The sequence below is a fragment of the Dreissena polymorpha genome, chromosome 4 (assembly GCF_020536995.1).
Source record: "Dreissena polymorpha isolate Duluth1 chromosome 4, UMN_Dpol_1.0, whole genome shotgun sequence".
NCBI lineage: Eukaryota > Metazoa > Mollusca > Bivalvia > Myida > Dreissenidae > Dreissena > Dreissena polymorpha.
The window spans coordinates 109749949-109765364 of record NC_068358.1 but is presented as its reverse complement, the minus strand read 5'-3'; the positions used below and the strand labels follow the sequence as shown (position 1 = coordinate 109765364).

At 34.0% G+C, this 15416-nt stretch overlaps 1 protein-coding gene across 4 annotated transcripts in view; it reads right to left on the bottom strand.

The window, feature by feature from the left end:
- The window catches only part of LOC127876838 (myotubularin-related protein 10-B-like), a 33299-nt gene extending 18519 nt beyond the window's left edge, over positions 1 to 14780 (bottom strand). The window contains exons 1-7 of one of the 4 annotated variants that reach the window (XM_052422322.1): positions 14098 to 14780; positions 9687 to 9740; positions 5759 to 5861; positions 5007 to 5146; positions 4419 to 4494; positions 3992 to 4071; positions 3009 to 3153 (exon numbers count right to left, since the gene is read on the bottom strand). In XM_052422322.1, the coding sequence (XP_052278282.1) occupies positions 3009 to 3153; positions 3992 to 4071; positions 4419 to 4494; positions 5007 to 5146; positions 5759 to 5861; positions 9687 to 9740; positions 14098 to 14202 (703 nt within the window). In that variant the 5' untranslated portion in view covers positions 14203 to 14780. Of the gene's footprint in view, positions 1 to 3008; positions 3154 to 3991; positions 4072 to 4418; positions 4495 to 5006; positions 5147 to 5758; positions 5862 to 7780; positions 7899 to 9686; positions 9741 to 14097 lie in introns of those variants that run through there. The other 3 variants (XM_052422323.1, XM_052422324.1, XM_052422325.1) reach the window with 3 other exon arrangements.
- Positions 14781 to 15416: the final 636 nt, after the last annotated feature.

The following is a 15416-nucleotide window of genomic DNA, read 5'->3' as shown; positions in this document are numbered from 1 at the left end:
GTAAATTCTAGAATAGTGTAAATATTTGCAAATATTATAAGCACAACTTTTGGAATATGGAAGGCGAGAAAATTATAACTTCATTTAAATTAAACAAAATGAAATTAAGTTTACAGGACAAGATATGCTGTCACAGGAATGGACCAAGCAAGCAAGCAACATGGTGATTGCATTTCACCCATCCTCTTTATTTGGGTATAAAAATATGAGCTGCGGTCTGGGAACCATGGTAACAGCATGCCCATATAGTGTCGCTCCAGATTAGCCTGTGAAGTCCCCACAAGCTGACAAGAGACAACACCTCAACTTTATTGAAGTTTTTCTTTTACAGAAATTCTCTTTTGAACAGAAATCCAGTCTGAGCAGAAAGTTTTTTTCTTCTCATAAACATGAATATGATTATCTGGGGCGACACTTGACCCACATACAACAAGAGCTTTGTCACAGACGTGACAAATACCCCCACATGCTGCATTGACACATAATATTTTGCATGTCGTCTTCACAAAAAACAGCGGACACCTTGCTCAATTTTTAAAACGCACTAAGTGACCCCTTAACCTAGTTTTTGACCCAGAAAGGCCCATGTTCTAACTTGGCCTTCAGATAATCTCCATAAAACTTCTGACCAAGTTTGGTGAAGATCGGATGTAAACTACTTGAATTAGAGAGCGGACACCATGCTGAATGTTAAAAAACGCACTTAGTGACCCCGTGACTTAGTTTTAGGCCTGGATTGGCCCATGTTTAAACTTGTCCTAGAGATCATTTAGATATAACTTGTGACCAAGTTTGGTGAGGATTGGATGAAAACTACTTGAATTAGAGAGCTGAAAACATGGTGCGGTTTAAAACACACTTAGATACCCGTGACCTAGTTTTTGACCCGGCATGACACATATTCAAACTTGCCCTAGACATTTTCAAGATACAACTTATAACCAATTTTGGTGAAGATTGGATAAAAACTACTTGAATTAGAGAGCGGACAACATGGTGATGTTTAAAACACACTAAGTGACCCCGTTACCTAGTTTTTGACCCAGCATGGCCCATGTTCGAACTTGACCTACACATCATCTAGTTACAACTTCTGACCAAGTGTGGTGAAGATCGGATTTAATTTACTTGAAATAGAGAGCAGACACCTTGCTCAATGTGCAAAACGTACTAAGTGACCCTATGACCTAGTTAGCTCATCTATTTTTTGAAAAAAAATTATGAGCTATTGTCATCACCTTGGCGTAAGCGTCTGGTTAAGTTTTGCGTTTAGGTCCACTTTACTCAAAAAGTATCAATGCTGTAGCATTCAAACTTGGTACACTTACTTACTATCATGAGCGGACTGGGCAGGCAAAGTTAGATAACTCTGGCGTGCGTTTTGAATTATGTGCCCTTTTTATACTTAGAAAATTGAAAATTTTGGTTAAGTTTTGTGTTTAGGTCCATTTTATTCCTTAAGTATCAAAGCTATTGCTTTCATACTTGCAACACTTACAAACTATCATAAGGGGACTGTGCAGGCAAAGTTATGTAACTCTGACTGGCATTTTGACAGAATTATGTGCCCTTTTTATACTTAGAAAATTGAAAATTTGGTTAAGTTTTGTGTTTTGGTCCACTTTACCCCTAAAGTATCATAGATATTGCTTTCATACTTGGAACACTCTCAAACTATCATAAGGGTACAGTAAAAGGACAAGTTGCATAACTCTGGTTGTCATTTTTACGGAATTATGGCCCTTTTTTGACTTAGTAACTTTGAATATATGGTTAAATTTTGTGTTTCGATCCACTTTACTTCTAAAGTATCAAGGCTATTGCTTTCAAAATTCAAATACTTTCATGCTATCATGAGGTTACTGTACCTGGCAAGTTGAATTTTACCTTGACCTTTGAATGACCTTGACTCTCAAGGTCAAATTATTAAATTTGCTAAAATTGCCAAAACTTCTTTATTTATGATTAGATTTGATTGATACTTTGACAAAACTACTCTTACCCGACATACCACAATAGTCTCCACCCAAACCATCCCCCCTCGCCCCCCCCCCCCCGAATCCTCCCCCCCCCCTAATTTTTTATGTAAGATCATCTCACAAATGACCACCACATCCTCACACTTTACCCCCCCCCCACCCCACCCACCCCCAAATTGCTTTTTTTGAAACGGTTAAAAAACACAAATATTTATTTTTATTATTTTATTTTTGAAATACCATCCAACCATCGCACCCAAGAATCCCCTCCCCCCCACCCCCCGAATTATTATTTTTTTGTTTTCATTTTTTTTCCGCATTTTTGGAAGATAATGTAATAAATGTCCACACCCCCACACTATACACCCTTCTTCACTCCATCCCTCCCTCCTTTGTGATTGAAATTGAGAGTCCCTTCACCTTTAAAAAGAAAATAGATGAACGGTCTGCACCCGCAAGGCGGTGCTCTTGTTTTTAAACTGACATGGCCCATGTTCGAACTTGGCCTTCAGATCATTTAGATAAAACTTCTGACCAAGTTTGGTGAAGATCGGATGAAAACTACTTGAATAAGAGAGAGGACACCATGCTGAATGTTAAAAAACGCACTATGTGACCCCTTGACCTAGTTCTTGACCCGACAAGGCCCATGTTCGAACTTGGCCTTAAGATCATCTAGATACAACTTCTGACCAAGTTTGGTGAAGTTCAGATGAAAACTACTTGAATTAGAGAGCGGACAACATGCTGAATGTTTAAAACGTACTAAGTGACCCCGTACCTAGTTTTTGACCCGGCAAGGCCCATGTTCAAACTTGGCCTAGACATCATGTAGATACAACTTCTGACCAAGTTTGGTGAAGATCGATGAAAACTACTTGAATTAGAGAGCGGACACTTAATACGGACCCACAGACAGACCGACAGACAGACCGACCGACAAGTTAAATCCTATATACCCCCCTAAACTTTGTTTGTGGGGGTATAATAAGCCTTGTTTGCTCAGAATGCGGCTCAGATTACACTTACCTTTGAGCTCATTGCTTCTTCCATACTCATATGCAAACAAGAGTGTATCTTTCTTCGCAAATGCATGATGTATTAAAGTGTTCACAAATTTCTTGTTTTGATCTTTGGGTGCGAATTTGAATCCATATTTTACAATCCTCATGTCCTGTAAAAGTAATTTGATACAACCAATATCAAAAATTTGCTTCATTTCAACCGAAGTATAAGTTTTGCAGAAAGTTTCATTGATTATAAACATACTAGGCAACTTGACATCAAACAACTGACATACATATATATATATATATATATATATATATATATATATATATATATATATATATATATATATATATATATATATATATATATATACATATATATATTAATAAATATAAAAGGAAAGCTGTTTTAAAATTTGACATATTTAAATCTCAAGAATATTGTTTGAAACAATAAGCTTTTAACAAGGTTCCTTTTTTTATTGCTGCAGTAATATAAGTGTTTTCCCAAAATAACACTTAACAGAGCTACAGATAATGTGATTAAAGGACTCAATGCCATTTTATTTCACAACATGAACTGTCCAAAGACAGCGCCATTGACTATTCTTCTGCGTCAATAGAATGATGTATCGTTTGGTCAATCACTAAATATAATGAAATATTTCAAGGAAAGTAATAAGATATCTGACTTCATTTTCAAAACAGATTCTCATTGATGAAGAGCAAACTAGAACATTTGTTCACAAGAAGCAGTAAGAGAAAAATTAAAAAAAGTAGAGTTTTATTTAATCTCAAATAATTTATGGCTGTAAAGCAGCTAACTCCTTCAAAGTCCACTGTTGAGAAATCTCCAATAGTTTGTGCTTATATGTACAAACAGATTGGAGCGACGTAAACTTGCTTTTCAAACAATATGTATACATGTGTATAATAGAACAAGAATAACACATTTTTGACAGCACCCAATGAAACTGTCCCTTTAACAGAATTGATACCTACTTTACAGTGCACTTCCAGAGTTTCAGTTGTCGGCATCTTTGAATCCACTGTCATTTTCTTCCTCTTGCCACTTAAGCTTACTGAATAAAAATCAACCGCAGTAAATTAATGGTGTAAGAGGACATTAAATAGTAGTGTTCTCTCTTCATTAAGAAGTCCATTTGACCTTATGAACTCCTAAGTGGACCTAGACCATACACAACATCCAACAAACAGTAGCTCTTTAATATCTCTTCACAACTTAACATGGTGGAGACATAACAGACACCACCATCAACATGTGCTTTACGAAATAAACATTGGGACTTCAATATAAAAATAGTCAAGAGTTTATAACATTTAAAAATAGTTACTTTAAATGAAAACTTAACCAGTGTCAATGCTTATAATAAGAGTAATGCAATTTTTGAGGAAATGGGTACCATACCAGTATATATGCTGTCAATATTGGTGAGAGGAATATCATCATCTCCAAGAATTTTACTGCGGTTCCTCTTGCCAGTCTACAGCATAATTCAAATCTCAAGTGTGTCAATGCAGAGGCATGTTACCACATATGGAATATGCTTGAAAAGCAAAACTAAAAGTTACACTGGCATTTTTTTCTGGATTTTTGTATAACAAATTATTCTTAGGCATAATCATACTATTGCAAAATGGTTGAGCTTTATATGACATTATGAGAACAATTCTTTAAATCAAAATAAAAACTGTTTCGGTTTTTTTGTTTGCCATGCAAAGTTTTCTTGGATAATTGTTCATCAATATGTTGCATATAGTCCAAAATAATGCTCATGACTTCTTAGGCTATGTATTCTTAAGCTGGATAACAGCCATCATATAACAGGTGCATTAACATTTCCTTTAAATCATGACTTTCCACAAAAGTTTACTTTACAACAGGAATTTTAATGCCTCTTAATCATTATGAAAGTGTCAGTTTTTATTGCTGAAATTATAAATGTTCATTAACACTTGTAATCATTAGCCCAGATACATCAAATCTACCACGTACATTATCATATGATGAGCGGTCAGCAGTGAGGAAAGCAAGTTTGAAGTTGGTTACATAGAGCATGCCAGAGCAGCCCTGCTTGCAGTCCGAGTATGGCACAAACTTGAGAATGCTGTCTGCCTCACCCAGCACACGTTCACCTAACAGACACAGACATATATGATAAGCAGGGTCGCCTCAGTCACAGAACAAATGAAGGTAAATATGATTAACTGAGGTAAAACTGCAACAAATGGTAATTGCTATATTTTCCAAAGAATAAAACAGATATTTTTGCTGTGTTAAGTACCAAGCAGAAATTATAATTGTATATTAATGTCCAATTTAATTGCTTTTTTATACAACAAAGTTTGAGCCAACCAATTTCTATCATATAATAGAAATTGGTTGATTCTAATTCCAGGTGGCTCGAACTTTTGTTGTCTGCGAGTTGGAGCCATCAAGTTTCGAGTATATATTTTGGCATCAAACATTAGTTTAATATTCTTTTTTTGTGTATGTTAAGTTTATATAAATGAGGAAGTCTTTGGGACACCAGACTTCATGTATATGCTTTAAGTATCCTCTAAGCTAAACCTGTGCGACCCACGCAGGCTAACCAAGGACAATACATTTCATCTTAAAAGAATTTTCTTTTTTTTTAAATCCATTAAAGCACAAAAAAATTGTCCCTGATTAGCCTGTGCAGACTGCTGATACTACACGCCCATACATTTAGCCCAGGTCTTCCAGACACCAACTCATATACTAGCCTGGCATCATATTTTGCAGCGGAGTTTCATCATAGAACCTTGAAGCACTCTGCTCCACCCGCTGGTCAACGCTGGTGGCATCCTCAGGCTCTGACAAATTATACTGGAACATCAAGTAGACACAATATACTGGAACATCAAGTAGACACAATACTGGAACATCAACTAGACACAATATACTGGAACATCAAGTAGACACAATATACTGGAAACATCAAGTAGACACAATATACTAGAACATCAAGTAGACACAATATACTGGAACATCAAGTAGACACAATATGCTAGAATATCAAGTAGACACAATATACTGGAACATCAAGTAGACACAATATACTGGAACATCAAGTAGACACAATATACTGGAACATCAAGTAACAGGGCATTTACAGGTAATTAAGGCTGTTCCACTTGTTATTTATACATATACATGTCAGTAAGAATTGGGGAAACGTTCAGTGATCAGATTTATTACTTTAATCCACTTCATTACAAGCCAGATAAACAAACCAGTTTAAATGGTCAAAAGATGAAAGTATACATTTCTTTACTTTTGCTTTTCTTACATAACTTATATGCCAAAATTACATTTCACTAGTGCTAAGCAGTTAATCTAGTGGTCAGGTTGAAGACTGACATGTTTTTAATATTTGATTTTTGGCAGTTTTTAACAATATTTGAGTCATCTCACTCCAGGCAGTACTCTCCCTTGGCAAGTTCAGCCTTACCAAGCGGTTTACCATTATCATATTCACATAGTTAACCCTTTGCATGCAGGGAATTTTGTTGTCTGCTAAAATGTTGCCTGCTGAATTTCTTAAATTAGCATTTTCTTAGATTTTTTTCAAAGAATACTATCAGAATAGCAAACAGTTTGGATCCTGATGAGACGCCACGTTCTGTGGCGTCTCATCTGGATCCAAACTGTTTGCAAAGGCCTTCAAAATTCGGTTCCAGCACTGAACGAGTTAAGCCAGTGACAAACAACTGTTCGCTATCATTCCAAACACAAGTTACGTAGCTGTGGTGGGATTCCAGGGGTGTCAATTGGCCAAAATCTAAAATCCTGAAAATAAGCCTATCGTTTTAGGGCCAGAGCAAAAAAGGGTTAATAATTCATGTAACTTTGTTAACTATTGTTTATAACTTTGTAAACAATATGTCAAAGTATAATAATTTGTGTTTAAGATGACATTTGTGACAATAATCTTAAAATTCCAGAAAAAAATCCTCAGATTTATATCAATATCTAAATTGGTCCTTGAGGGCCAAAATCCTGATTTCAGGAATAATCCTGAACATTGACACCTCTGGATTCAAACCCATGATCCTGTGATTTACAGTCTAGTGCTTCCCCAGCCGCCATAAATACTGTGTAAATAATATATATTTCTTAATGTAAAAGCTTTTCTAGGACGATTGTATGTTAATTGAACCATATATAAGCTGAAAGTAGCACCCAGTACTGTTACTTTGACAGTGAGTCAAGAGACATTGTTACCACCAATTACCTATGATCATCAATAAAGGACGTTCAAGTCTAAGTATAGAGCAGTAAACAATATGCAAGGCATTCAGTATGCTTCAATTATGTTATTAAACATTTAAGTTTGGTATTAGGATACAAATTCAGGGACAAAACTTTCAGCTCTTATCGAATTTTTTCTTTAAAGTAAGTCACTTCTAAAAGAAAATCCCACGTGGAAGGATTTTTTGTGTTGTCCCTGATTAGCCTGGACAGTGCTGAGGCACATCTTGGACAACACTTTATGAAAATATGAAAATGCATTAAGCCCAGTTTTCCCATAACGCTGCTTATTTGGGCTAAGATTAATTTGCTAATAAAAATCATATTTATGAACATAAACATGCGAAACACAATTCATGTATATACCAACAATTAAGGCTTAACCTAGCTGTTTCAAACAATAACACTTAAGTATGTAAAATAATTATACAATACATGTAGCTTGATGCTATCAGACATTTAGGTGCTGTCTAATCAAAATCAATCTTGCTTACATATAAACATCCTATTATAGTCCATACACACAATTATTTTTTTACACCAAGATTATCTAGTATCATGATGTTCTTAATCATTTCAATCTAGCGACTCATTTTATTTCCTTCACTTATTGAAATTATTTAAGTGGAAAGTAGGTCAATCTGATTACAAGGACACAACAGAAAACAAGGACTACAAGAACATGCACACTTAGTTGATGAAGTTTGTAAAGTTCTGTAAAAAATTCTAAAAATGACTACAGAAACAAACTTTGCTTTGAACGATTAAAATTATTAAAAATGAAAACTGGTTTAAGTACATTTCGTTATTGATTTTGCAATAACACAAATTCAAATAACAGGCAAAAGGAAAGCCAGTAATTTTCTCAATGAAATCCTCAACAACATTTTGATTGAACTGAAAATGCATTTGCTTGAAATCACATTGCAAAGAGACACGAGTATATTGAAGTCATTAAAATCACAAGCTGCTTAAATATTTTCTACAGACCAATTCTGGTAACATGGAAACGTAACATGAAGAGTTCTGGCATTGAATATCAACAAATAATGTTCTCTGTTAACTCTTTCAGTGCTGAAACAGAATTTTGAAGGCCTTTGCAAACAGTTTGGATCCAGATGAGACGCCACAGAACGTGGCGTCTCATCAGGATCCTAACTGTTTGCTTTCCTGATAGTATTATTTGAAAAAAATCAAAGAAAATGCTAATTTAAGAAATTCAGCAGACAACATACCTATTAGCAGACGACAAATTTCCCAGCATACAAAGGGTTAATCAGGAGTTTTATAACACACCATGTACAGAACATACAATTCAGGTTCAAACATTGAAGTAAGTCCATTGAGAGTGATACTACAGGTAGTTTATCGTCATTAAAAAGATATTAAAAAAACATGAAACAATTATCTCATTTGTGTTCATTAAAATGACTTATTATCACTTAATTTCCTTCAATTATACAAATGATGTGCCAACCTGATAAAAACAATACTTACAGCAATACTTTTGAGGATAATATGGCATTTTTATTGCAGATTTAGGTACCTTCATTTGCATATATTGCACACATTTTAAGGTTACCCAAATGACAGTGATGAGTATTAGGAGATACTTCTACGTGGTATTTGCATACTGCAGTTAATTACCCCTTGGCAACTCAGAAGAAAAGTGAAAATAGCTATGTGCACACAGCATAAAACCAGAACAGCCTGCGAGTAACTTGCAGTCTGTTCAGGTTTTATGCTGTTTGCTGCTCATCAGTTACTAAGGGTTTGAAATGAAGCATTTAAAGCTTGAATCTTAAAGGTATTTCATTAAATTTAACTTTCTATAGGACTACACATGCGTCAAAACACGTATCTAAGTGCTAAAGGGTTAATCTATTAAAGGCACACTTAACTACATGAACGAAAACTGAAAGAAAAGGGATACACAAGGTGATCAGTGCATGTATAAGCATATAGCATATGGCTACGTTTTAAAAAAATGCAAAGGACCAGCTAGCTATTCATGTGAAGATATCCTAATTTGCAAGTTTACAGATCACTTAATTTGTTTTGACTTTTATAAAGTCTGTATGTTACTGTAACTATATATTGCATTCAGCCATGGCACCACATATATAACTCCGCATAGTGATTTACAACAGATAAGACAGGTCATTTTGGTGTTATGCCATATGCAGTCAGAATAGCTTCAGACTAGCATGCACATAAATTGGACAATCTGTCTGGTCAGCAGTAACCTTGTCCACTAACGAGACTATGAAAATAGCAGACAGGGTGGCCCCTGACAAAACTGATTTAAAGTGCAAGTTTGGAGCTATGCTGGCACGTAAATCTTTTGCATAATACACATTTTTATATTAAGCGGCTCAGACAACATATATATTAACTTACATGGTTTTCATTATATGTGTTCGCCTCAGGTTCCTCGATATAGGACTTGAAAGTCTACAAGGTCAAGGTGATATATAGTTTAGGAAGGTTGCGGCAGAGTATTAAAGGTCAAGCATTCGGATCAAAATATCAGGGATCTTAAAATGCAGAATTAAGGGTATACAAAATTTGAATAATATACATTTGGTATTTAACTGCAATACTCTTCTCTAGCTCTTAAAGTGCCAAGAGTATGACTGAAATGCTTATGGTTGAGTGGCATTTCAATAGAAACCAAATTAGAAAAAAAACTCTGTCCTTAAGCAAAATGGTTGTTTTTTATTGGTGAATTGATGATTGACAAGTTTCAAAATAAGTGACGTCACTTCTTTTATACCTAATGCTAAAATCTGACATTTCTGCAGTGAAATAACAGCAGTGAAAACAAGACTATTGTCGAGCAATATAGTCCCCTACCGGTGAAACTCCACCATTGTCAGATTTTTTTGTATTGTTTTTGGTTGCCATAGCAACCAGAATATTGACGTAGGAACAAAATGGAATGACGTGCATAATCTCCATATTGCCATCTATCCATGTTTCAAGTTTTATGAAAAAATAATAAGAACTTTTAAAGTTATCGCAGGATCCAGAAAAGTGTGACAAACTGACTGACACACAGAGCGCAAACCATAAGTCCCCCCCTGTTTCACCTGTAGGGGACAATAAACAAATTGTTCTTTTCACCGATGAAAAGAACAAGTTTTCGGAACTCCTTTTTCTATTTTTAGATTATCATAAATAATGTTATGTATATTTTCTATGATCACGAGTAAATTTAAAACCAACATTCCACCGAATTTTCTCTTTATTTTATGCTTTTTCGCTGTTTATTTACATTGTAAAACAGTTTAACTGGAGAATTTCGGTGGTATAATGACGTCATTTTGTCACACTAATGACGCCATTTTGTGTTTGAAATGTATTGAGGCACGCCACGGGAGAAACTCAGAGAAAGGGTAACTTTTCAGCGAAAAGGAAACCGCTGTTAATTATTAATATTTTCTTGAAAAATGGGCATAAAAGAAACAGAAAATGTGTTCATGTCAGTGTAAGATCTTCGTTATTTCACTCGTGATCATAGAAAAATAAAGTTTTCACTCGTGGCTGCGCCAATCAAGAAAACATATTTTCTATGATCACTCGTGCAATAACCAACAATCTTACACTGCCATGAACAAGTATCCTCTATATCATCGGTAGTCAAATAAACAGCTATAACAAACTCAAAATAAGGGATGAGAATCTTATTTTACTTTCTGGCTGGACAGAAACAATTCTCAAATGCATGGGGTAATTGTTCTGTTCTGCAAAAATGCATAAGAAAAAAAGAGATTGCCAAGCAATATTGTCCCCTACCGGTGAAACTCCACCATTGTCAGAATTGACAGACAGAGCGCAAACCATAGGTCCCCTTCGGTTTCACTGGTAGGGGACAAAATACACTCATTTTATATCAAGCAACTGACTGGAGTGGAAGTAAATGAAAGCACAGGATCGATTAAAGTTATACGTCAACTCATACACCACATAGCAAAATGGAATGTTGGTTGCTGTTTCAAATTAAACATTAATATATTTGTGAATGCAGCAACTGATGTCACTGTATGGATATGTCTCAAACCATTAAATTACTTGTCATGTCCCAAAAGATGTTGATTTATAGCTTTCCATTGAGTTATGGAGGTTTCAGTAAATGACAAGTTCGGTAAATTGGATTTATATAGTAAATGCCGTGGAGGTTTCAGTAAATTGGTATAATAGGGATTATCGCACCTTTAGTCGATAATCGTGTACATTAATTGAGTTTTTTGGCACTAATTAAATTATTTGATTAAAATGTACGGAGTTGATGTTATCAATTTAGAGATTTTTGCAAAGTGTTAATATTAAATATCCAGGCTTGTAACCTATAAATATTCTAATCAAGGGAGGTAATTTATATATTAAAAGTTTATCTTTAGGTCATGATTTTTTTGTTTTTAATATATGTTTTTATACAATTAGTTGGAAAAACCTTAATTAAAGTGTATCGAAGATCAGACGGAAGAAATTTGTTGAGATACACGGCAGACTACATCAAGCATGGGATGACTGCGAAAAGGAGAAGCTGACAACCACTGATCAACTGAGGATCATCAGCCATATCAACGCCCTGGGACCATCCACGGCGGTCCACCACATGCTCGACGACGAGTATTGAACTATGTGAATGACTGATATTGTTGAAATGTCACATTAAATGACATTAAACAGACATGCAGAAACCCTGAAAGATGCTAATGTGTCTTATTTATATTGTACTGTGTCATTAATGTATCTTATTTATATGTGACTAGCCCTTATTTCTTTTTTAAATAAAATGAAAGATTCAAATATGTCCTATATATATTGTATCCATGTCTTAAATGTGTCTTATTTATAATATATGGTAAATAAAACGGATTACAATGTTTATCAGTAAGTATTTTTTTATTCAACGGCTTTATTCCGGCAAACAATTAAATCAGTTATTTTGGCCCTACATCCCATTGTTCCAATACAGTAGCCAGGGTGCCTGTGTATTAAGCTGATAAGATAGGGATCACCACAGCAGGTTGCTAATACACAGTGTATCATTCGGGTCTGCTGGTGTTATGTTAGATGTCATTTTTATCAGTTTTTAATTATGTGTAATTAAGTTCGCATCTCTTCGCTTAACTCAACGTTCAAATTGGCACGCACACTTAACAAAATTATAAAACGTAACGCGTATCATTATACATATTTCTTTTTATATATTACATACACTTATTTTATGTTATGTATTGTTTTTTCTTGTGTTTTTCAACCAGAAAGAAATAATAAAACATTGTTATATATAAAGCGCACACAGAATTTGACCTTTTAGTTTAATTTGAAGCAATCCACAATGTTTGTAGTGTATTCTGCGCTCGGCCGCTGATGGCGACGTGTATTGTAATTCAACATTTGGCTCTTAGAAAAGGTGGCCTCCACGTGGCAAGAGCTGGGCAACATATTCATTATGTTGGCAAACTACCTCATGTATATATATTGAGAAATTGAGTGCTTTTCAGTGGTCTTAAGTACTATTGTGCTTTATATTTAAACTGAAATAATTTGTAATAAATCATGTCTACATTATTTTACAAGAACCTTTTTTTAATAGCATTAAACTTAATTGAAGATCTTACATTGACTTCGTAGTAAATCATCATTTATTATTACTATTATGTCATTTAAATGAAAGCATCAATTATTAAAACAATAGTATTGAATTATTTAAATCGTAAATTTACTTTCAATAGAGTTACATTTTTAATTCAATCTATATTTTTTAAGTTTGGTACCTACAATGTACTAACAGAATTCGTTTTAAAAAGTTCAGAGGAAGCTCATTCATGCCCCTTAATTATTTACCGTAAGCATAGCATTAATTACTCAACTCAAAATTAATCCACAGTTTGCAAATATATGCCCCTGATGTTATTGTAAGCCAATAATAGGTGTCATTAACACCTCATTGTAGGTATACCACCTCTATAAAAACCAATTTACCGAAACCTCCACGGCATTTACTATATAAATCCAATTTACTGAACTTGTCATTTACCGAGACCTCCAGCACCCTTTCCATTAGTAGTAAAAAAATTAGACAAGCAATTAAAAGCAAAGTTAATTGAAATATAAATTTTAATAACAACTTTCAATTGAAACTTATTAACTTAAAAACAAACAAACAATTATACAATCACGTTAATATGACGTGCGGTTAATTTTAGGTATGTCCAGGGACCTATACTAAGTTTGTATAGGTCCTTGGTATGTCCGAACAGTGCAAATTAAAGGGATCTTTTCACAGTTTGTTAAATTGACAAAATTTTAAAAAGTTGTTTCAGATTCGCAAATTTTCATTTAAGTTATGATATTAAGAGGAAACAGTATTACTGAACATTTACCATAGTCCAATATAGTCATTATATGTATCTTTTGACGATTTGAAAACCTAAAAGTTATAAAGCGTTGCAACACGAAACGATTGAATAATTTGGAGAGTTCTGTTATTGTCATTTACATTTACGAAACTAAGAAGATTGCTTATATAAGGTATAAAATACTTAAACTGTGTATACCCGGCGGAATAGCTGAGAGGGCTAAGCCTAATGCGTTTTTACTTCAGACTTACTCCAGGACTCTGGGGGTCACTGATTCGAGCCCTGGTACCGGCTACTTTTTTTCCTTTTTTAAATTTTATTCTTGATTTTTTACTGGATCTTTTAAGATCCAATGTTTACATTTATCAATATAAAGCATTTAATGACAAACTTCAAAATATGCCAAAATCTGTAAAAAGGCCCCTTTAAATGCTTACCGAGTTTCTGGGCTTTGGCGTTGGTTCAAGAAAATTCTGAGAGATATAGGAAACAAATTTCGCCTTCTGTTGACTCATGTTTAACTGTAAGCCATTTAATCGCATAATATAAGAATCAAAACAATAACAAAACTGACAATCATTAATCCACCCAAAATGTTTCACTTCCGGTTATTCGCCCCCATCGATTTCGTACATTAATTGGAAGGTTACATACCACTAAACTTTGGTTTGTGAGTTTTTTTACACTTCCATTACTAATACTATTAATTTTGTCAAATATCATTCATACATAAAGACAGCCTGAAAAACTCATCTTAGCCACCAATATAATCCAGGAAAATTTAATTTCACAGAAACATACCGTTACGTATCATATGCAGTCGTAACAAACATATAAAACCTTAATAGGGTAATTTATTGTGCTGGTCAAGTGCAATCCATTTAGGCAGCGGTTAATCTCGCTCATAAGCAAGAGCCATTCTTAAATAGATATAAGGCATAGGCTAACAACTTATTCCCAAATATTTGCATGTCCAAAATGAGGCTCCGTCTCTATAGTCAGATCTTTCACATTTCGACTGCACGGTCAACATTGAAATAAATGGCAATTTATTCTAAGCCGATGAACTGATTTACTTATGAAGTACGTTCAAGATAAGATTCGATGTTAAATATGATAAGCAGTGATTGGGTGCATCCTCAATAGTCATGAGTTCGAACATAATGCAAGGTTGCCAAATTACTTGTTTATGTGTTGCAAATAAATTTAGAAGTTTGTTCTGATTTGAATGAAGTAATTTGTGACATTAATAGCTTTGTTTCTTGAACTAAGGTACATATACAATATACAATATGACACTAAGATCTATGTTTCAAATAATAAAACTACTGGGCGATTTTCACTACTTTATTATTTTGTATATATTTACAAAAACAAAACAATAAAATGTCAAAAAAACATGTCAAAATAAAATGAAAACATTTGTAAACAATTTCATATTTGTATTTAATTATGTTATTAAGGCATATGTCATCGACATAGAAAAAAATTAATAATAATAATGTTTATATACTGTATCAAAAACATAACATGCTTATAAAAGCTAAAATATATTACCAATAATAATAAATAAAATTATCTTGCCGCAACTCATTTGAAGTAAATTTATTTTTAAACATATGTATACTCAAAAATAGTGTGTTTATAACAAAACTACCAGGTTGTAAAGCAAGCATTTTATATATTGCAAAGTATTGTATTTTGTTGAGTATTTGACACCCATTCACCGATACATGATATTAGATTCTGCATGCTT